General features: G+C 47.0%; 2 protein-coding genes across 5 annotated transcripts in view; both read left to right on the top strand.

Moving 5' to 3' along the window:
* Positions 1-538: 538 nt before the first annotated feature.
* LOC308107829 (aldehyde dehydrogenase, dimeric NADP-preferring-like) lies at positions 539-8844 on the top strand. 4 transcript variants are annotated; one of them, XM_080460382.1, is made up of 10 exons: positions 539-911; positions 1814-2004; positions 2078-2309; positions 2935-3020; positions 3178-3386; positions 5942-6059; positions 6145-6286; positions 6369-6535; positions 6633-6732; positions 8292-8839. In XM_080460382.1, the coding sequence occupies exons 2-10, from the start codon at positions 1825-1827 to the stop codon at positions 8603-8605; spliced, it is 1548 nt and encodes a 515-aa protein (XP_080316508.1). In that variant the 5' UTR covers positions 539-911; positions 1814-1824; the 3' UTR covers positions 8606-8839. The 4 variants fall into 4 exon arrangements, with proteins under 4 accessions (XP_080316508.1, XP_080316506.1, XP_080316507.1 ...); XM_080460380.1 differs by having other exon boundaries at positions 565-911; positions 1817-2004; positions 5942-6077; XM_080460381.1 differs by having other exon boundaries at positions 592-911; positions 5942-6077.
* A 1691-nt stretch (positions 8845-10535) lies between these two features.
* sorl1 (sortilin-related receptor, L(DLR class) A repeats containing) overlaps positions 10536-22583 on the top strand; it is an 86174-nt gene continuing 74126 nt past the window's right edge. The window contains exon 1 of the mRNA XM_080459180.1: positions 10536-10851. Coding sequence (XP_080315306.1) covers positions 10540-10851 — 312 coding nt within the window. The 5' untranslated portion in view covers positions 10536-10539. The remainder of the gene's footprint in view (positions 10852-22583) is intronic.

The raw sequence follows: 22583 nt of genomic DNA, 5'->3' as shown, positions 1-22583 counted from the left end.
CGGCGGAGGCAAGTCCGGTTTTCTCTCCATTTTTTAATGATAAAGAAAAACAGACATTGTTTTCAAGCAGGATGTTGGAAAGTGGAGACACTTTTCAGATTGAAAAGCAGAAAAGACGATCTTGTGCCAGTTCTTCATCACATTTAATTGTTCAGCATAATTATCTTCTTATTTACTGTTGCTTTGTTTTTCTACGTGGTTTTCTGGACCTGATCTGCCTCCCCAGTGAACCTCCCTGCCTCTCGCCCTGTGTAAACCCTGATAGTTTCCAAGACTTCCACCCTGACCAGGTCCAAGAGGGTGAGGTACCTTAAACACTTTGAATGTTAAATATAGGTCAGAATAGATGATCACATGCCTGAGACGATCCAACGGTTTATGTCATTGTTATTGATGGACTTTTATTCGGGTACATTCTCATAATGAGGCTCATGAGAGGAACAGATTAGCTCATCTGCGGGCTGTAAAGGGACAAACCGGCTCTGACTCAATAGAAACGTGTCGTACACGCGCCTGTGTGTCTGTGGAGTGGGCGTGCGTGAGTGCGTGCGTGTGAAAGCTGCCAGTGTTTGAGACCATCGGAGCGCGGCTGCAGACTGGTGCGTAAAGTGATCCGGGCGCAGGGCGCACAGTGATCGGGAGGCAGAGAGAGCTCTGCACCGCTGCAGACCACCGGAGACCGACGGCGACCACCGGAGACTGTCTGGAACCACCAGAGTCCGTCTGGAGACCATCGGAGCGTGGGTACCGGTTTGTGCGTAAAGTGATCCGGGCGCGGGGCGCACGATGAGCGGGAGGCAGTGAGAGCTCTGCACCGCTGCAGACCACCAGAGACCGACTGGAGACCTCCACCAGAGGACATCTGAAGGCTGATAACCCCCCCAGTGGATGCCCAGCTTCTCCTCACTGCGGTGAGTTTCATGCTTCACGGTCAGGATACTGAGAAATACTCCGATACCTCATAAAAGTAATACTTTCTAAAGATGCCTCTTCTGTGTGGATTGAAAGAAAATCTTGTTTTTTTTTCACTGTCATAACTCTATGCTACGCACAAACAAACAAATAGAAAGGCTTTACAGAAGTTCCTTAATATGCTTTATTATTCCTTTATGTTATTATTTCAGCAGCGCTGTCAAACATAAGGCCTCGGGTCAGAACAGAACATTGAGGCCCTGAGATCATTGTGAGCAAACGAGCATCAGTCTCAAAGCCTCGTTGTCAGGGGGAGTTTGTACAAACCCCCAAACAGTCTTCTGGACTTTGCACCAGCAGGTTTAATTAAAATTGGCTTTATTGGTCATTTTTGGTGAAAATATAGACATTTTCATCACGAGTACTCTGAGTCTGCACAACAACAAAGAAAACTTCAAATTTCAATGTTACTACGGCACTATCGTACCGGTCCGGCCTACAGACCTGACCCAATCAGGAGACATCATGTAATCTTCTACAATCTCTGGGTGACTAGAAGAACGATTCAGGTGGTGTTTTACTCTTCTGTTCACATTCTCGTCTGTCTGACGTTGCATTCACACTGACATTCCTCCTAAAGCTATACACTGCACAGGAACGTATGAGCCGAGGCACAGCTGGTGTGAAGTAGGGGCAGGAGAAAGAGGAGTGCTCCGTGGACAAGCGAAGCACGAAGAAAGACAGTGTCGTTATCTCCAAAGTGTTTGAATTGCAGAACTCGGTTGTATTATTGAATATTGGATGTTTAGCAGGTATCGTGCAGCGCCACTGCTCTTCTGTGTGTCTCAACACCGTGGATCTTTAAGAATATCAATTATTTGTCTGTGAAACTCTCCTCCAGCAGGTGACCACATGGAGCGGCAGGCGGAGCGGCAGGCGGTGCAGCAGGCGGTGCAGCAGGCCAAAGAGGCCTTCCTGAGCGGCAGGACTCGGCCTCTGGAGTTCAGACTGCAGCAGCTTCAGTCCCTGCAGAGGATGATCACAGAGAAAGAGACGGAGATCGCCACCGCTCTCAAGCAGGACATCAACAGGGTGAGAAACCTGCACAGGACGGAGGGTCGTGTAGGACGACGCAGGTTCAAGCTGCTTTACTGTTTCAACACAGAGCCAATATGACACGCCGCTCCTGGAGCTGATTGGGATTGACAATGAGATCAAGCTGGCCATCGAGAAGCTGGCTGAGTGGGCGGCCCGTCGTCCGGTGGAGAAGACCCTCCTCACCCTATCCGATGAGGTCTACGTGCAGCCGGAGCCGCTGGGAGTGGTGCTCATCATCGGGGCCTGGAATTACCCCTGGGCCGTCACCCTCCTGCCACTGGTTGGGGCTATTGCTGCAGGTAGGAAACCCTTAATCTTCAGTGCCTCAGTCAAAGGATGGAGGGTGCATCTGAATAGTCCCTCCTATTTCCTTTCCTATTTCCTTTCCTATATCCTTTCCTAGCCACTTCTCCTTAACCCCGGAAGTGTTTAAGTGGCAGCCATGATAAGAAATGTTGGAATTCTCAAATCCAGCTTTTTCCTTGATTTTCCTCATTTGAATATTGGGGAGGGCCTACCTTGATTGGGATTGGCTAAACCCCCGATGACGCTATATAGGGTTTGATTTCTGATTGGCTGGTTGGAGCAACACACTTTTTAAACCCACTCATTTCAAGGTACTTTTACAGATTAAAAAACAAAACAAAACAACAATTCCAGATGAGTAAGCAGAGGAGACGGTGGAAAGGAAAAACTCAGTTTGATCAAGAATAAAACCTGCAGCACCAGACTGAAAGTTTCTGCTCTTCTGATTTGTGTTGGAGGATAGAAGGAGAGAAAAGGACGGGACTGACTACAGATTGTGAGGTCGGGGTAATAAGGGGGTAGGGAATCAGACTCAGACTGGTTGGTGTTCACCCCCCCCCCCCCCCCCCCCCCCCCCCGGATGATCTCATCCATTCCCACCGTGTCGTCTCTCTGCAGGCAACGCAGCTGTGGTGAAGCCGTCGGAGCTCAGCGAGCACTCGTCCCTCCTGCTCCGCGCTCTGCTGCCTCGCTATCTGGACATGGTCTGAACACTAGCTGCCATTGTTGTTGGAATACTGCTAGAAAGCCTTGTGGCCACACAGTCACAGCCGCTGAGCGAACCCCCACATTCAGACATCCTTCTTCCTCAGTGTGTCTGCAAACAAGACGGCCTCACGTGTTGGAACTTCCTGTTTCCAGGACCTGTACCCGGTGGTGACGGGCGGCGTGTCGGAGACCCAGGAGCTGCTCAGGCTCAGGTTTGACCACATCTTCTTCACGGGCAGCAGCACCGTGGGCAAAGTGGTGATGGAGGCCGCAGCCCGCCACCTCACCCCAGTGACCCTGGAGCTGGGAGGGAAGAGCCCCGCCTACATCGACAAGAACTGCAACGTCACAGTGGCCTGCCGGTAAACCGCTCGCATCACTCACCACAGTCTCACACGGACAACCACCAGTAACCACCAGTAACCACCAGTAACCACCAGTAACCACCAGTAACCACCAGTTACCACCAGTAACCACCAGTAACCATCAGTAACCACCAGTAACCACCAGTAACCATCAGTAACCACCAGTGACCACCAGTAACCATCAGTAACCTCCAGTAACCACCAGTAACCATTAGTAACCACCAGTAACCATCAGTAACCACCAGTAACCATCAGTAACCATCAGTAACCTCCAGTAACCATCAGTAACCACCAGTAATCATCTGTAACCACCAGTAACCACCAGTAACCACCAGTAACCATTAGTGACCACCAGTAATCACCAGTAACCATCAGTAACCATCAGTAACCTCCAGTAACCACCAGTAATCATCTGTAACCACCAGTAACCACCAGTAACCATTAGTAACCACCAGTAACCATCAGTAACCTCCAGTAACCATCAGTAACCACCAGTAACCACCAGTAACCATTAGTAACCACCAGTATCCACCAGTAACCACCAGTAACCATTAGTAACCACCAGTAACCATCAGTAACCACCAGTAACCATTAGTAACCACCAGTAACCATCAGTAACCACCAGTAACCATTAGTAACCACCAGTAACCATCACCAGTAACCATCAGTAACCACCAGTAACCACCAGTAACCACCAGTAACCATCAGTAACCACCAGTAACCATTAGTAACCACCAGTAACCACCAGTAACCACCAGTAACCATCACCAGTAACCATCAGTAACCACCAGTAACCATCAGTAACCACCAGTAACCACCAGTAACCACCAGTAACCATCAGTAACCATCAGTAACCACCAGTAACCACCAGTAACCACCAGTAACCATCAGTAACCACCAGTAACCATTAGTAACCACCAGTAACCACCAGTAACCACCAGTAACCATCACCAGTAACCACCAGTAACCACCAGTAACCATCACCAGTAACCATCAGTAACCACCAGTAACCACCAGTAACCATTAGTAACCACCAGTAACCACCAGTAACCATCAGTAACCACCAGTAACCATTAGTAACCACCAGTAACCACCAGTAACCATCACCAGTAACCATCAGTAACCACCAGTAACCACCAGTAACCACCAGTAATCACCAGTAACCATCAGTAACCACCGGTAACCACCAGGAATCCCAGGAGACTATAACCACGCTACAGCTGCTCCAGTATTAAAGTGGTTGTCAAAATGTCCAGATGATCAATCGACTCTGTTTATTTTCATCATTTTGTCTTACAGGGTCAATTCTCCTTCTTTCTGCTCAGCCACGGCTGATAGACGTCTAACTTGTAGCTTTAAGAATGGATTTTTCCAGCTCGGTGGTCTCTGTGGAGTGTGGATGTTTGACTAATTCAAACAGTACGGTGCCAGTACTGTCGGTGTGTAGTCGCTATGGAGGGAAAGGTCGTTATTGCTGCGGGACGCACACGCTTGTGGCCTGATGAGCTTTGGAATCTCTTTACTCTGAAGGTTCTTAGACATTTAACAAAATCATCACTGGTGTAACTGTTGAAGTAGACACCGCTTCATTATTCTGCATTAAAGTGAGGCAGAATATGATTTAATATTATTGATCTGATAATCATTTTAGTAAAGAGTAGCACAGTAAAGCAGCACGCCACAACGTTTCCTCAAGCAGGAAGAACGATTTGAACTTTCTCTACATTTGGAGCACAAAGTGCGTATCTCTAAATTAAAACTAAACTTATTGTACTTTATTAATCCACTTGGGGAAAAATGCCCTTTCCCACATTCATCCATCCTGTTTCTGGGATGCAGATCTGATTGAAATGTTTCAGACTGAGAGATCAGATTTACCCGTTTGCATTAAAAGACTTCCTCCCATTCTGTCACTGTCAATCCCATGATGCTTTGTGACATCATCACATGGTCAGTTCAGTTTATTAGTGTCCCTGAAGGACAATTCGTCTCACAGTGGAGAAGAAAACCAGTTCCTCAGTTGACATGTGGGGTTGGATTTTGTTAAAAGAAGACGAGAAATCCACAAATAGCAGGATAGCGCAACTTTTGCTTCCTTCAAGATGTTTAAAAACCAGATTTAATAAAGTGGGAGGGGCATCATCAAGTAAGAAGTTTCAATTTTAACTTTAAGTTTAAAATATTTAACTTTTAATCAGTTTTCCAAAGGATTCCATGACATTAGAGGTCGGGGCCGCTGGTCTGAAAACATGAAGAAGTTTGAGGTGGTTGGTTTAGCCACAGGTATCACTGTGGACTGCCTCCAGCTCCTCGGCGCCCTCTGGTGGCCGGGTGACTGTTGGATGATAAAAAAATTAAAAAAAGAAGTGTGAGTACGTCCATGTTTGGCCGGAAATAATGAAGATGATTTGCAAGCAGCTTGTGTGTCTTCATCAAGGGAAACAGAAACCTTCTCCTGGTTCAGGGTCTGGTCGGGGAAAGGAAGCAGCGTGATTGGTGTTTACTCTGATTACTTATGTGACCCGATCTACTGTCCCCTGGCTTGTGTGCAGTCGGATTACGTGGGGGAAGTTCATCAACTGTGGCCAGACGTGCATCGCCCCGGACTACATCCTGTGTGAACCCTGCATCCAGGGCCGGGTGGTGGAGTGCCTCCGACAAACTCTCCTGGTAAAACTCACCCGTCAGGTAAAAACGCTGCGGAGCCTCGTCACCACCTCTTCCATCCATCCATCCATCCATCCCTCCATCCCAGGAGTTCTACGGTCCCGATCCCAAGTGCTCGCCCGATTACGGTCGAATCATCAACCAGCGTCACTTCACCAGAGTCATGGGTCTGATGGAGGGCTACGCCCCTGTACTGGGAGGGCAGAGCGACGCCTCACAGCGCTACATCGGTAAGAAGAACTAAACAAATCTTTCCACAGACGAGCCAGAGTATGGGCTTGATAGTTCTCTTGGTGGACGTTGTATTAAAAGCCCCCACAGTGCTGAAGGACGTCCCCCCACACTCCAGGCTGATGCAGGAGGAGATCTTCGGCCCCCTGCTGCCCATCGTGACGGTGAGCGACATGGACGACGCCATCAGCTTCATCAACGAGCGGGAGAAGCCTCTGGCTCTCTACATCTTCTGCTCCGACAAGAAGGTGACGGCGGCTACGGCCAAGCAGGTTTTCTATTCAACTCGTCTCCTTGAGGCCGTTTCACAGTGGGTCTGTTTCGTCCTCTACTTTTCTCTCTAAGGCCGTAAACAGGATGATGGAGGCGACCACGAGTGGAGGAGTGACTGTTAACGATGTGATGATGCACTACTCACTCAACTCCCTCCCCTTCGGCGGCGTTGGTAAGAAAGGTTCTGGGGTTTGTTCTGCCGGGTCTGAATCAAACATTTGTTTTAGTACCAACCTTTAGCTACTGGCTGTCATGAGTACCGATATAATTACTTATTAAATGCCACAAAGCATAATCCATCATCAATTATACACACACTGCACTTTTCTTACATAATATGCATGTAAAACTTGCCAGGTTGTATCGAGGGTCTGTAGCGAGTACGAGTACTCCGTGCAGTATCGGACCTGATGCCCAATACTGGTATCGGTATCGGTATCGGTATCGGTATCGGTGCGTCCCTAATCGACACAGTCAACATTCACTCCTAAGAGCGGTTTACAGCAACCGCTTGACTTCCACTGCATGTTTTTGTACTTGAAACTGAAGTACTTTCACATGGAAACACCACAGACGGGACCTCAGCCTTCCTCTTAAACCGTCGATATCCCCGTGTGACGACGGCGCCGACCACTACAGCACTACGCCAAGCTTTTATACCCTTTTAATTTTTGTCTATAAGAGAAGATTACAAAGATATACCGCGATGAAGAGCTGGTAATTTGACTCCAGCCTCTTGTGACTCTGAGAAAGTCAGAAAAGTTTTACTTTTACTGGCAACATATGTACTGAAAATGAAGATGGCGTGAGCTTTTAGTCCAGTCGTCTCTGTTAATGTTTGTTACGCTCTTTCCTGGAGCAGCAGTCTGAAACCTTCAGGACTAAAATAGACTTCGACGTCTCGTCCTTCAAATTAAAATCCATCTGGAGCATGTTTATCCTTTAATGTCAAGATCACACAGCTCATAAAGTTGTAATAGACAAACATAACTATATAACTACATTATAATTAACATTCTGTTGTTTAAGAAGTTTAATTTTTGGCTATTTTAGACGTTTCAGTCCAGGTTTTTAGCAGTTTGATGTTTCTCTAACTTGAGCAGCAGGTGAGAGTAAGTGAGTGAAAGTCTCTGTTTTCCTCTGAGGCTCCTCTGATCCTGGTTATCAGGAGGTTACCAGGTTACCAGGAGGAAACCTCAAACAACATCTGGATTTTCTTCCCATACTGTAACACCAGTCTCATCGCCACGGTGAGGAAGAAGAAGAAGCACACTGAAGTCTGAAGAAAGGATTTTCACCTCAAAGAGGATCTGTTATTATTTCTATTTACGAATGAAATGAAGTCGCAGCTGGTATGTGAACGAGGTCAAATCATGAGGTGAACACCATGTTTACTCCTGGAGCCTCAGAAAGGACTGAACTCTTAATGCACTGGACCCGACGCTGCTTCAAGATGGATTTCTTTAAAAAGTCCTCGCCTCCCGGCGCAGGACGTCCCGGGAGCAGAACTGTCCAGTCCCACCTGATGGACTTCATGCTTTGCGTGACAGCCGCATCCATCGGTTTGAAGAACTTTCCTCTGGGATTAACAAAGTATTTCTGTTCTATTCTCGTCGGACATGTCGCCTCAATAGACAGAATGATGTATGGTCGTATTAAACGTGACAACTTCTCCCTGATGGCAATGAACTTTTCCTTTGCGTGAAGCTGATGTGTGTGTTTTTGCTGCAGGTCACAGTGGAATGGGCCGCTACCACGGAAAACACACGTTCGACCAGCTGAGCCACCACAAGGCCTGCATGGTGCGCTCGCTGGCCATGGAGCACGTCAACCTGGCCCGCTATCCTCCTCAGGACCGGCGGAGGGCTCGCAGGGCTCGCATGGCTCTCAAGTCCCCACTGATCGACATGTCCAAGAGGACTCTGGTCTGGGCCGTCGTCGCCACCGTCCTCGGCTGCGGCCTCTTCATCACCCTGCTGATCATCCTGCTCATCGCCGCAGGCCTCAACTGTACCTGCTGGTACTGGAGGGGCTTCTACAACTAGAGACAGGCCAGAGGAAACCCATCAGCACACATTTTGAGTCCTACTTTATGTTCTGAGGTTGCTTTGTTTTTTGTTTTTTTTAAAGATGATAATTCTTTGTTCTAACCTGTTTCTACATGTGTGTCTGTTTGGTCACGGATGAGGTTAAACATTTCTTTTCATTGGAAGTTAACATTCACTTTTATGTATTCTGCTTGTTTCGTTTCACAATAAAACGTTTTGTGGATATATTTAATTTTTAAATTGAACCAATTCTTTAATTCTCATCACAATGGGTCACCACATTTCAAAATGACAAATAAATATGTTGCTCTTCATATCAGCACAGTTATAGTAGCCATCCTGAATAAAGTGGTTTGAAGCTTTCAGAGCACAAATATACACAAAAAAAAGTATTGAAATTACATTATCAGTCATGTTTATTTATAGTCATCGAGGCTTTCTTTTTAAAAGACAAGTATTGTACCTACTTATCCACCAAATGACCTTTGGTCAAGAAGTCTAAGCTTACTTTAATATTGGTCCACCACTAGGTGGCAGTACTGCAGTTCAGATTGACCAGAACCAGTTTAGGGGATCAGAATTCTGTGGTTAAAACACCTTGTACATGTAGAAAGACACAATGTGGAAATAAGAGCATCCTGGGTTCTTGAGAGTTTTACTTTATAATGGCAAGGCAAAGACATCACATAAAGAACATCATCAACGAGCAAGGTATTTATTTTTATTCAACTCAATTATATTATCTATAGTGCTATAGATGTGTCAAGGCACCTTCACAAAGGAAACACAACAATCCCACCTGAGCAGAGGAGCTGCTGGACAGAAGAAAATCTCTTTCAACAGGAAGAAACCTGCAGAACCAGAGTCACAAATGTCCTCCTGAAAGATCCAAAATTCCCATAAAGCTTGTGGAAAGTCGCCTGTGAAGAGTTTAAGCTGTTGAAGCTACGGGTCGGACCAGGATCCTATTAAATCCTCTTCTTTAAGAAAGTGAGGTCACTCAGGTTCACATCACTTCAAAGGCCTACGAGTGAATACTTTTGGTAATATCGTTCAATTTCTCAAAACTGATGTTTGATTCTCAACAAAGTCTGACATTGAGGCATGAAACATGGTTTGTGTAGTTTTATGATGCATTCAGGGACTCTTTAAAATACTCTTTAAAAATATTCTTGTCGTTGAGGTGTGGTGACGTGTTCCATGACTGTAAAAAAATATTCAGGCTGTTTTTGTGTTGTTTTGTGATGCGTTCAGGGGCTATTTAAAAAAAACGTTCTGGTTGTTTTGATGTAGTTTTACGATGCGTTCAATGTCTCTTTGAAATATATTCAGGTTGTTTTGGTGTAGTTTAAAAAATATATATTCTGGTTGTTTTGGTGTAGTTTTGTGATGCGTTCGGGGGCTATTTAAAAAAACCGTTCTGGTTGTTTTGCTGTACTTTTGCGATGAGTTCAATGTCTCTTTTAAATATATTCTGGTTGTTTTGGTGTCGTTTTGTGATGCGTTCAGGGGCTAATTAAAAAAAACGTTCTGGTTGTTTTGATGTAGTTTTACGATGCGTTCAATGTCTCTTTGAAATATATTCAGGTTGTTTTGGTGTAGTTTTGTGATGCGTTCAGGGGATATTTAAAAAACCATTCTGGTTGTTTTGCTGTACTTTTGCGATGAGTTCAATGTCTCTTTTAAATATATTCAGGTTGTTTTGGTGTCGTTTTAAAAAAATATATATTCTGGTTGTTTTGGTGTAGTTTAGTGATGCGTTCAGGGGCTCTTTGTGCCTTCTGGCTCTTTGTGGGAGACTTTCCAGGGTGCGCAGCTGGGAGTGCTCGGTTTTCCCACACTCCCTGGGTGTTTGAACGCGGCGCCGCGGAGCATCACCGCCGGTAGAAGGAGCTCTTCTTCTCTCCTCCTCCAGACAAACATACACAAACATGGCGATGGCACAGCCCGGCGGGATGCGCTCCCCTCTCCGCTGCTGCCTGTATTTATTGGTCCTGGGGCTCTCCGGAGTCGGTAGCGTCCGCCTGCATCCGGAGCTCCGCTTCAAGCCGCAGGACGTCGGCTTCTTCTCCGTAGAGGCGAACGACGCTCCGCCGCTCGGGGATGGAGGCTCCGCGGCTCCGCCGCCGCCGCATCTGGCCGCTCGCCGAGCGGCACACGGCGCCTCGGTCTCCGGCGTCCAACCTCCGCATCGCAGCCGCCGGAGCCCCGGAGAGTCCACCATGCCCAAGGTGTACGGCCAGGTAACCGCAGCGCGTCCCGCCGCTCGTCGAGCATCACCTCGGACTGACCTTAAGCGGCTCCGGAGCCTCGAGGAGCTCCGCTCGTTACACAAGCTGCTGTTTTCACATCATTCCTCCACCTTCTGCCACCTTCTACCGAGGTGTCCCCCGGGGGGGGGGGGGGGGGGGGGGGGGGGCTGCTGCTGCTGCTGCTGCTGCTGCTGCTGGACGGGGAGGGGGGGCACTGGAACCAGGATGTGTTTTCCTTGTAATCCTGCAGCCGGAGCTCCCAGCTCAGTCCACATTGCTTTTAAATATATGTGACCTGTGGGACCTGCTGTCCTCTGCAGAGGCTCCATGGCAGCTCGTCTGCAGCCTTCATGCAGCCTGTCTTCAGCCTGTCTTCAGCCTGTCTTCAGCCTGTCTGCAGCCTGGTTGCAGCCTGGTTGCAGCCTGTCTGCAGCCTGTCTGCAGCCTGGTTGCAGCCTGGAGAAGGTGCAGAAATCCCTTCAGAAGTCAGACTGGTTTAGAAAGATGAACCTGCAACATTGCCATCATGAGCTTTATGGAAAGGATAAATACACACTCAGTGCAACACGATGTTGATGTTTTTGTTTTTCCAAATTTCAACCAGAATCCACAGCATCACTTATTTATTCACGTTTTATTTTTATTACTCGGTGCGCTTGATTTTAATGTTTCAGATGGTTTACATCAGGTTTGATGTAAGAAGGAAATAATCATGTTGTCCACACTGTAATGCAGTAGGCTCCATCTAATCGGCCACATGCACAAAAACATCATTTATTGCACATCAGTCAGTGTTTTTCCACACGTGTATTGTCAGTGTTGACATTGTGATGTAGCTGCAGTTAATGATGTGTGGATGAAATGAACGTTCAAGCCGTCCGAACCCCCCTGCGGTGCAGGAAACATCATGACCTGTGCAGGCAGGTTTCACCAGTCGGTGCATGCGTGACTGAGGATGTTGTCAGGAGACGAGGACGTTCAGAGAGAGCGGGGGTGAATACCACCTGACTAAAGGCCCTTTTCCTTCCAGGAGACAAACCTCATCTTTCACTCAGGGTAAGATGAGTTTTCAGTCTGTGGTGAAATGACCCTAATCCAGCTCTTTCTGTGCAGCAGAGGTTTGTTTTAATTGACTCCCAGCACAAATGGTGGTACCAAGAATATCTGAAATGTGCTTTTTATTGGGGGGGTCCTATTGTTTATGCCCTATCCCAGTTGTTTCCTGACTCCACTAGACATTGACCCGGTCATGTTGTGGTGCTTCGCCTGTGGTCTCCTGATATCAGCACATCGACTGAGACGTGATCCTTCAAACTTCCGCTTCCCCTTTCAGACACAGAACATTTTGTCAAATCGACTTCACTGCAGATGGACAGTCACCGTAGAACGTTCTCGCTCTGTGGACAGTGTGTCCAGTTGGTGTCCACCTGGAGCTTTGGACCTCCTTCAGTCAGATTCTGGTCTTTAAAGGTCTTTTCTTCTGAGGCAGATACTTCTTGATTATCAGAGGCAAAGCCTCCCAGCTTTAGCTCCCAAAACACGAGAAAACATTTCCATTCTTCACTTGAACCCGTTGTGTAAACAGGCCCTTAGAGTTCTCGTGTTATTAGGTGAAGCAAACTGTGTTTGTTTTAAGCATTGAAGGAGATTTTAGTGGTTTTATGTACGTTAATAATCTATTAAAAAGGAATCATCTGGTGTTGCAGGATGGTGGGGTTGAGGTCCGTCCACACGACTGAGCGCAGATCTCAGACCGTCTCTTCAGGTCGTTGACCTCATTTTTTCTAAATGTGAACGCCTTTTGGTTTTTTTTCCCTCATGAGTTGTTTCCTTGTTCTAGTGCAGCTGCTGTTTGTTTGTTTGTCCAGTCAACGCTAAAGAAAGTACTTTCCTGAGCAAACTGACACACCGAACCAAGTCGTCCTCGTCCCACAGTGACAAACTCTTTCTGAGCAGAACCTCCAGCGCAGCTTCGGAAAGCTGGAGTGTCGTTACTTTACTGGAAGTGTCGCGGTGACGAATGCTGGTTGAGCGCCGTCGTTCGTTACCAAGACGTTTAGTGCAGAAGGGTGACGTGTCGTGGCTGTTGGGGGTAAAACAGCCACGATACCGGCGCATCCCAGAACAAGCGGAAAAAGAAACACGACTGTCCGGAAAAATATTTCACCTCCGACAGTTAGAGAGTTTAAAGCTGCGTCTCTGTGAAATCCTCTGAGGGACGATGTGTGCAGGGAAACCTGCTGGTTGGTGACAAAACAAACAATAAGGGAGAGGCTCAAAGCTTTTTTTTTTACTTTAGTTGTTTACACTACAACTTCCCCAATGAGTGACAGCCTCGTTACATCAAACCCGCCTGGTGGTGGGACTTCTGACTGGGGGCCAGTTTGGGTGTTTGTTCACACGACAGCAGAGCCATTGAAAACGTTTGGCTCCCAAGGTGGAACTATATGAAAACGCTCCTATGTTCTGCCGGGACTTCGTAGTTTTGCAGCCGAGAGTCGGAATAACAATCCGGCTCGGTGTAGTTTCATTACAAAAACAGCCAACAGCGCCAACCTGTGGCTCGGCACGCTAACTACATCATTTTCAATGATTCTGGCGTTTCTATGAAAACAGACCTGGTTCTGTAAACATGAAGCTTTTAGAAACAGTAAAACACAAAAACATTTGTACTTTAAACGTTGTCGTGTAAACAGGACCTAAACTGACCGACCATGTGTGTTTGGTTTAGGCGGACACCAGAGTACACAGGGCCACGCCAGAGTACACAGGGCCACACCAGAGTACACAGGGCCACACCAGAGTACACAGGCCCACACCAGAGTACACAGGGCCACACATACTCAGCTAAAACATGCAAACTCCACAAAGACGCTGCGGTATTGTTGAGTCTCCATCATCAGACAAATCAAACAGTTTTTAATCGGATTTTATTGGACAAACTGACTTGCTTTGTCACCATGGTTAAAGGATTGAGCCCTGTCCGCTCATTAGCAGTGACGGCCAATATTAAAACAACAACAACAACAACAACACTGGAAATCACAAACAATCTACTGCCTCTTTGAGAGTGTTCTCAAGTTTCGAGAAGATTTAATGCTTATTCATGCTGGTTGCTGTGGGAATAACGGGAGCAGAAAGCAGCAGCAGGAGAACAGAGTGAGCTTTGTGCTAAAGAGGCGAGAGCAGAAATAATCCCCGTCCAGAAAGAGGCTCGGAGGTAAAAAAAGAGGAGAAGCGTGTCTCCGTCATCCGTCGCCGTCTGGTGACACCCGCAGTCCAAACACAGCGTGAGCAGAACAAACGGCCTCCAGGGAGTCGGATCAGGTTTCGTCATCGATGGAGGTTACGAGGCGGGAGGAGGCTGTTATTAAATGCTCAGCTTGCTGAGTGCTTGTGCCTTTTGCCTGCTGTCCCTGTTGGCTTGTAGCGGGACGACTTGACTTGTTAAAGAGATTGATCCTGATTTGTAATTAGAGGTAATGGCTCGGTGTGAGCGGACGTACAGTATGCATGCACAATCATGAATCCATTCGTCTGAGCAGGGGCCCCTTAAGAGGACATGAAATCCCACAATCATAAGAAGGAAGTACATTTGTCTCAGTGGTTGATGGAGTCGTGAAAAATTAGGTTTAGTTGGTCTCGTTCCGGGAGACCCTGAAGTCTGTGGCGAGTCGTTTAACCAGCGCCGTCAGACATATGGTTTATGGGCCACAAGCAGCCTGCCGGAGGGTCGAGTCTGTCCTGCAGGACGACAGGACTTAGTGTGAAAATGACAAAAAAAGAACACAAATTGTTCAATAAAACTCACATGAGGCACAATGTGACAGCAGCACCCGGGCCAAAGGCCCGTGAAGGCTCGTCGTGTCATCAGGACGTTGCATTCGCTTCACAAACGTGATTTGACTTTTTTTTCCCACTTCATTTTTGCACAAGGATGCAACATTAAAAAAAAGCCTAAAGTTGAACTTGAGTTATCTTTTATTATTTCAAGCCTTTCAAATTCTGTGCACAGAAATTTAATTTAATTGACTGTGAGCAGTTGAGATTACTCCGGTTTAATGTGATTGGTCTGGTTGTATCGGGCCTCTGAATTAAACTCACAGCTGAAATGAGTAAATCTAGTTGATGTCACAGTGTTGTTTCTCTTTACTGTGACGCTCGCCTGCTGTGACTGGACACTTTGGACCTATTGGACATGTCTTCTTGAGCTTGGTGCTCCTGCTCGGTGGCTGGCAGGCTGGAAATATCTGGACATATTTGTCAATCGACTGCTGTGTTTTATTTGGTTAATAATGCAGTTTTCCTGAACTTAATGTGATTACTGACTGATGAATACACACTGCGCCAAACACAATTATCGTAGTTCAGAGTCTTTTTTTTTTGATTTGTTGAATCGCTCTATCAGCCTCCTTGTAAAATAAATCTCAGATTAAGGAATGTACCCATACCAGTATTGCTTCCCGATAAAACCTGGTGAAAATTTCGTGACGTCATCCGCCAGCAGCGTTGCCGACGGTACTCGAGAGAGAGAGCACAAGCGTCGTCTGCTTTTGGCTTTCTCTGCAGGCGTTTCATTCAAATCTGACCTGAACCTTCTGAATCGTCCCGTCAAACATGAACTACGAACTCAAATCATACCTGAGGGAGTTGATTTACTTCCTGCTACTATTTCAGATGAATCACAATGACTTTTTTTATACTTATTTATATTTCATCTCAAAAACTGTGATCATATACATTTTCATGTTGAATGTTTTTGCATCGAGTTGTAGCATTGTAGCACTGTAGCACTGTAGCACTGTAGCGTTGTAGCGTTGTAGCATTGTAGCATTGTAGCGTTGTAGCACTGTAGCGTTGTAGCATTGTAGCACTGTAGCATTGTAGCACTGTAGCGTTGTAGCACTGTGGCATTGTAGCACTGTAGCATTGTAGCACTGTAGCATTATAGCACTGTAGCGTTGTAGCACTGTAGCGTTGTAGCACTGTAGCGTCGTAGCACTGTAGCATTGTAGCGTTGTAGCACTGTAGCATTGTAGCACTGTAGCGTTGTAGCATTGTAGCACTGTAGCATTGTAGCACTGTAGCATTGTAGCACTGTAGCGTTGTAGCACTGTAGCATTGTAGCATTAGCACGTCTACTCTGATCGCTTCGTTCCACGTCAGTTTAGTTTGGACGTCGACGAGCATTAATCTCCTGAGACCCGAGCTTTTATCTGGTGAGCATTCTATAGTTGTCCGTGCTGTTTGGGGCAAGTAGGACCTAATAAGTATAACTAAACTTTGTTTTTATACAGAAAAAATCCCTCAAAAATCACTGTCCTCATACGAGGACAATATGTCTTGTTAACCGTGTGACACAAGACGTGATGAGTCAAAAAGAGCAGAGACCAATGATTTCAGAATGTAAAGATCATAAATGCATCAAAGGTGAAAACAGCTGTTTATTTAAAGCTGTAAATATAAACAAACAAACAAAAGGGCAAACTACTGTAAACTGTTCATTGTCTGTCTGACGTCTTTACTGTGAGGTACTTTGTGTTGATGCTCGATGCTTGATCCTGTTATTTTGGTCCCAAAACCAGAAGCAGTGCCGGACAGAGTGGAGTGTGTTCACCTGGAGTGAGAGGAGTGTTAACGGATCATCGATCTCCCAATGAGCACACACACACACACACACACACACACACACACACACACACACACACACACACACACACACACACACACACACACACACACACACACACACAGAGAAGGGGGGGGGGGGTGTCTGCATGAATCTTTGAAGAGGATCAGAGCTGTGTGTGTGTGTGTGTGTGTGTGTGTGTGTGTGTGTGTGTGTGTGTGTGTGTGTGTGTGTCTGTGTGTGTGTGTGTGTGTGTGTGTGTGTCTAAACGAGGCACTCGGCTCTAGTATGAAAACATCTCCATGAGGTTTTGTCTGGTTGAGTTTGTGCAGCTGCTGTCGGGACGTTTCAAGCAGAACTTTCGTGCTGCGGAACAACTTTGGCCCACTTCCCATGCAGCCTTAAGAACACAGAGACGAGGAGAAGAAGAAGAAGAAGAAGAAGAAGTCATCTCTCCGAACACTTTGAAATGTCCCAGTTTCTTCTGCCTGAATTGGTCATAAAGGCAGATCTGATCTGCATCTGAGTCACATTATGGACAAACACGATGTGCAAAGCCTGACGCCACACAATCTGTTTCTATATCGAAAGCCGTCATTAAACATTCCCCGAAACCTGGATTGAAAAAGGTGATCAACCCTCCTCTGGCAGCAGTGATCTAAACTGTGTTCCTCCGGTAGCTTATCAACAGAACTAGTATGTTTTGACAGACTGACGGAACGTGACAAAGGTCTTCGTTATGAATGAATCACAAAATGTGATCGGCATACAAGCTCCCAGTCCAGACCTCATCCCACACATTCCATGTAGTTTTTCATGGTGCTGCTGGGTTAATGGAAACAGCAGCACTAGTGACCTGGAGGATGGAGGACTTGGAATCTGGAGTTTGTGGGTTGGATCCCCACAGTGGGCAGGTCACCACTGGGGCTGCCTGGGCATGACCTTTGACCCCCCATTAGCTCCCCGGAGAGCCTTAATGTGGCTGCCTGCTGCAAAGACGATGAGTAAATGCAGAAAAAGGAATTTCTCCAAGTGGAATCACTGAAACCAGTTTTGAGCCAGTTTTATTTTTTTTTCTGGAAAAAGGAATTTGAATGAGAATGGGTGGCTGCTGATCAGAGCTGCACGGCGCCCAGGAGGACATTCGGACCATTCTTCCTGCTTCACTCCAGCCAGATTGTGAAGCTGTCGGGTGTGAATGGACTCTGACTGGGTCACTTCAAAAGGTTCATCTCTTTTTAAAGATTTACTTCCATGTACTGCTGCATCATTCATCTTCTGCCGACCTTCAGCTGGGGAAGAGAAACGTTGAGGAGAAGCAGCAAAGCAGCTCTAAATCATCATGCTATCCTCAAAAATCCCGTTTTTACACATCGTGTAGAGCTCCATGTTCTTTCCCTAGAATACCACCCAATTTCACCAGTCCATCACTTTTTCACGACTGTGTTGTGTGAACGACCTCTTTGCCGTCGTTGCTCTCCTTCCTGGATTCTGTGGTGAACCTGTCCTTTCCATGGACATTGGCTGCAGCTCTACGTGGAGCTTTCTTTCATTTGGACACTTAAAAGACTTTGGGACGATTCTGAAACGGCTTCCAATCTCACCAAAGTCTCCAGACATCTTTTTTTCCCTCAGCAGATGTTTGCCTTGAAATCTAAACTGAACAAGTGTCATCAACCTCCACTGCTGGCTCAGGTCTGCTTTTATTGATTGGAGATGTTTGCTGGCACCAATGAGCGATCTGTGAGTTTTAAGTAAAAGGTTTTTTATTTTGTGTCGTAGTATTGGGTGAAGCAAATCACATTGAGTGGGTCAGAACCTTGGCAAAAAAAAAAAGAAGAAGAGGTACTCTGTCACTTTAGTCTGTCGTGCCATGAAAGATATATTTGATATGTTTTCAGTGTTTCTTCTTAATCTACCTCTATCATGCAGTTTCAGGGAACCACTCTGCCTCTCCTGCTCCTCGGAGAACTTTTTTATCAGTTCAGTATCTTGCAGGGATCCGTAAAGTCTGAGAATGTTGGGAGCAGATATCAGATGGCAGCAGCTGCATTGGCACGGTCAACATTTCTCCAGAAGTGGTGAGCGTGCCAATGAAAGTGCAGGAGAAAAGACAACTTTTCTTGTCTTGTGCAAAACCTGAGCTCCAAAAACCGTCTTCTCAGGGGCTTTATTTATAAAACTTTGTATGGGATTTATCCAAAAGGTTTGTGTGACACACTTTCCTCATCTATGTACCCTAATGGCCCCTTTGGTCAGAAAGGATCTGAAGTGAAAAGGCTGAACGTCCATCAGGTTTTGGGTTCTGTTTACTACTCCGAGCTACTGAAGACACAACTTGTTGAGAACAACTCCCAAGTTCTCTGCATGCATGTGTGTGGGGTTTCATTTCAAACACAGGCAGTGAAGGGACCCAGGCAGTGAAGGGACCCAGATAGTGAAGGGACCCAGATAGTGAAGGGACCCAAACAGTGAAGGGAACCAGATAGTGAAGGGACACAGACAGTGAAGGGAACCAGATAGTGAAGGGACCCAAACAGTGAAGGGACCCAAACAGTGAAGGGACCCAGATAGTGAAGGGACACAGACAGTGAAGGGAACCAGATAGTGAAGGGACACAGACAGTGAAGGGAACCAGATAGTGAAGGGACCCAAACAGTGAAGGGACCCAAACAGTGAAGGGTCCCAGACAGTGAAGGGTCCCAGACAGTGAAGGGACCCAGGCAGTGAAGGGTCCCAGACAGTGAAGGGACCCAGATAGTGAAGGGTCCCAGACAGTGAAGGGTCCCAGACAGTGAAGGGACCCAGATAGTGAAGGGACCCAGATAGTGAAGGGACAGTGCCCGGCCGCTGCAGCAACAGTCACACCCTGAGGGGTCACAGTGGCTCCATTGTTAAACCCTCGGTGCCGACATGAAGACGGCCGATCACTGACAGCACAGTACGACCTGCTCATGCACCGGTGGAGAGCTGAAAGTGCAGCCAGCATTCACCGCCTGCCAGTCCTGCAGAGATGATGTCACTGCTACACACACACACACGCAGCTGAATAAAGGCGAGCTCAGAGCCAGAGGGAGGGAGGGAGGGAGGGAGGGGAGTCGGCTAAATGCCCAAGCGCATTGTGCTGCTGTGTTCCGCTCCTTGGTACAACCAGACACTGAGCCCAACTCCTCCACGCTCACTCAAAGGATATCAAAGTGCCAGGAGGGTGGGAAGGAGTCGCAGGAATGCAGCAAATCATAGGAAAGTAGCTTGGTTCTGCACTGGAAAGCCAGAACTCCTGAAGACGATCCTCTCTGGTGCTCCAGTGTGTTTCTCCATGGATTGAAAGTTCCCAAGACGCTTTCCTGAACAAATGGTTAGAAAGGGCTGATCTGAAGTATCAGCAGTAGAATAGAGTGCATCACCCTGGGGAAGGTTGTTTAGTGCTAGTTACAGACAGCACAGCAGCACTTAATGGGTTCTCAATGCCATTCTCTTTCCTACGTGTTTGGTTTGCACTAGGGATGCACCAACATCTCTTTCTTTAAAGGACGAGTACTAACCTTCATCTACCGATACAAGTACTTATTTAAAGCCATAAAGCCTAATTAATCCTCCATACATGAAGACACATTTCTTACAGATACTGAGTTGAAATATATTATAAATACTTTAAAGATATTCAGTATAAAGCTATTGGTACTAGGGCTGCACCGATACCTATACCGATATCGGGCATCGGGTCCAATGCTGGAGTACTTGTACTCGTAAAAGAACTACGATACAACCCGCTGAGGGTTACATGACGTCATGCATCGGCAACGTTGCCCGCACATTTGTAAAAGAGGGTTGAAGATCCTTTAATATTAATGCGAACGACAAAAGTAAGACGGACTGTAAATTATGTTCTGCCAAAATATCAAGAGGAGGAGAAAAGTAGTTTGTACAACAGCAGCAACTTCATCAGCCGAGACTTTAGGACCAGCAGAGTTCATCAGTGGACCCGGGAGGGTTTTCCTCTGAACTGTGCTACATGCTACATGCTACATGCTCAACATGATTAAAGTAGCACTGATATGTTCGTTAACGGCGAGCTCGGTCCCTCGGTCTACAGTTCACAGTATGTATAGACAGTATGCAGTACGCTGTGCACAGCACTATGTGTACTGCAGTATACCGGAGAATTCAAGGCAGGTGGAGGTGGTGATGAGCTGGTTTCTTCTCGGACCTTCAACGTGTCAAACTGGCCTGAGCGTGGCGAGCAGCAGCAGAGTGGTTAGGGTGGTGCAGGTTAAAGTGTTGCTTCATGTGGTTGGTGCTTCGCTCCAAACTGCTGTTTACTAGAATATTACTGTGAAAAGTGATGCCTTGTTCTAAATAAAACGCTAATCGACCGCTGTTTCGTTGACGAGTGAGAGCGTAGAGGTTTAACCGTTGACCTGCCTAGTTGAGCGTATCCTGTTGGTTAATATGGTTGCAGGCCTACGGGGAAGAATATCAGCAGATTCTCAGATTCATGTCTGCAGCTCCCGTCATGTGACAGAGCGAGTGGAGAAGCTGTTATGACGGCCGTAAACTTCCAGTTCAAGCCCGTCAGCTCTCAAGGTCCGGTTAAGGAGCGCCGAGGAGGGAGAACGCTTTTCATTTGTGCTTGTGCACGCTGAGGTTTTCTGGTCCTCCTGAATCCCGTCTGCTCTGTCGGGTATGAAGGTTTAGCACAGGACAGCGTTTGGAGACCGAATGCATTATGGATACGAGTGTGTGAGCTGCACAGTGTGTGTGAGCTGCACAGTGTGTGTGAGCTGCACAGTGTGTGTGAGCTGCACAGTGTGTGTGTGTGTGTGAGCTGCACAGTGTGTGTGTGTGTGAGCTGCACAGTGTGTGTGTGTGTGCGATGCACAGTGTGTGTGTGTGAGCTGCACAGTGTGTGTGTGTACGATGCACTGTGTGTGTGTGTGCGATGCACTGTGTGTGTGTGTGAGCTGCACAGTGTGTGTGTGTGTGAGCTGCACAGTGTGTGTGTGTGTGAGCTGCACAGTGTGTGTGTGTGCGATGCACAGTGTGTGTGAGCTGCACAGTGTGTGTGTGTGCGATGCACTGTGTGTGTGCGATGCACTGTGTGTGTGTGAGCTGCACAGTGTGTGTGTGAGCTGCACAGTGTGTGTGTGAGCTGCACAGTGTGTGTGTGTGTGTGCTGCACAGTGTGTGTGTGTGTGAGCTGCACAGTCCCTCCTCCCTGCAGCCTCACGACTCCCCAGGAGACCACAAAGCTGTCGCAGAGACTGATGGACGGGTGCAGATAAAGAACACCTCTCCACCACCTCTGGACTACCCGCCATGTTACAGTGAAGCGTCTGACTCGAGAAAGGAAAACATAAAACGGAGATAACTGCACTCTGCTCTTTCTTTTATTTGCATGACCTCAGGTTGTGACAGAGGGGCTACGTTAGTGTCTGTTTTCAGCTTCCCCTCTTTGTTTGAATGCTAAAGCAGAGAAATGCTGCTGCTTATGTAACACTTTTAAAAATTGTGCAATAATTATTCCTCACTCATGTACGGATGAGAGATACGAGTCATTATCAGCTGAGCATGAGCTCATTTTAGCTCTGAAGGCAATTCTTATATCATACATGTCTATCATGTTTATATCTATAGAAGCTCATTTAGTGGGAGGAAGATGCTCCATATTCTGGATGCTATTTGGAGGAAGATGCTCTATATTCTGGAGTGTTTGTACAAACATGAGTATCATAGAATCTCACTGCAGATGAATTCTCAGCCGGTGGTACTCGGTGGAGCCACCATGTTGCAGGTATCTGTTGTACTTGCTCAGTACATTGTGTGTTTGAAATGGACCTCGGTAATGTAGTAAAGTAGCAGTGCGGGGTAAAAGTGCTGTCGTCGGTTGTAACGTGCAGCTCTCTGGACGCCCATGAGCAAAGCGCTTGTAAAGCTCCGTCCTGTCCTCCAGTGATTTACAGCACGCGTGAAGAAGGTCAGGTGAAGGTCAGTGGAGCTTGACGGGAGCATTGTGAGCTGAACCAGTGTGTCGGCGGTTTATGGCGCCTGTAACAAAGAAGCTGTGCTGCTTTAGAAGATAACTGGGAGCTTT

This window comes from Lipophrys pholis, assembly GCF_963383615.2.
Source record: "Lipophrys pholis genome assembly, chromosome: 3".
In the NCBI taxonomy this organism is placed as follows: Eukaryota; Metazoa; Chordata; class Actinopteri; order Blenniiformes; family Blenniidae; genus Lipophrys; species Lipophrys pholis.
The sequence above is the reverse complement of the archived record's forward strand: the minus strand, read 5'-3'. Positions and strand labels throughout refer to the sequence as shown.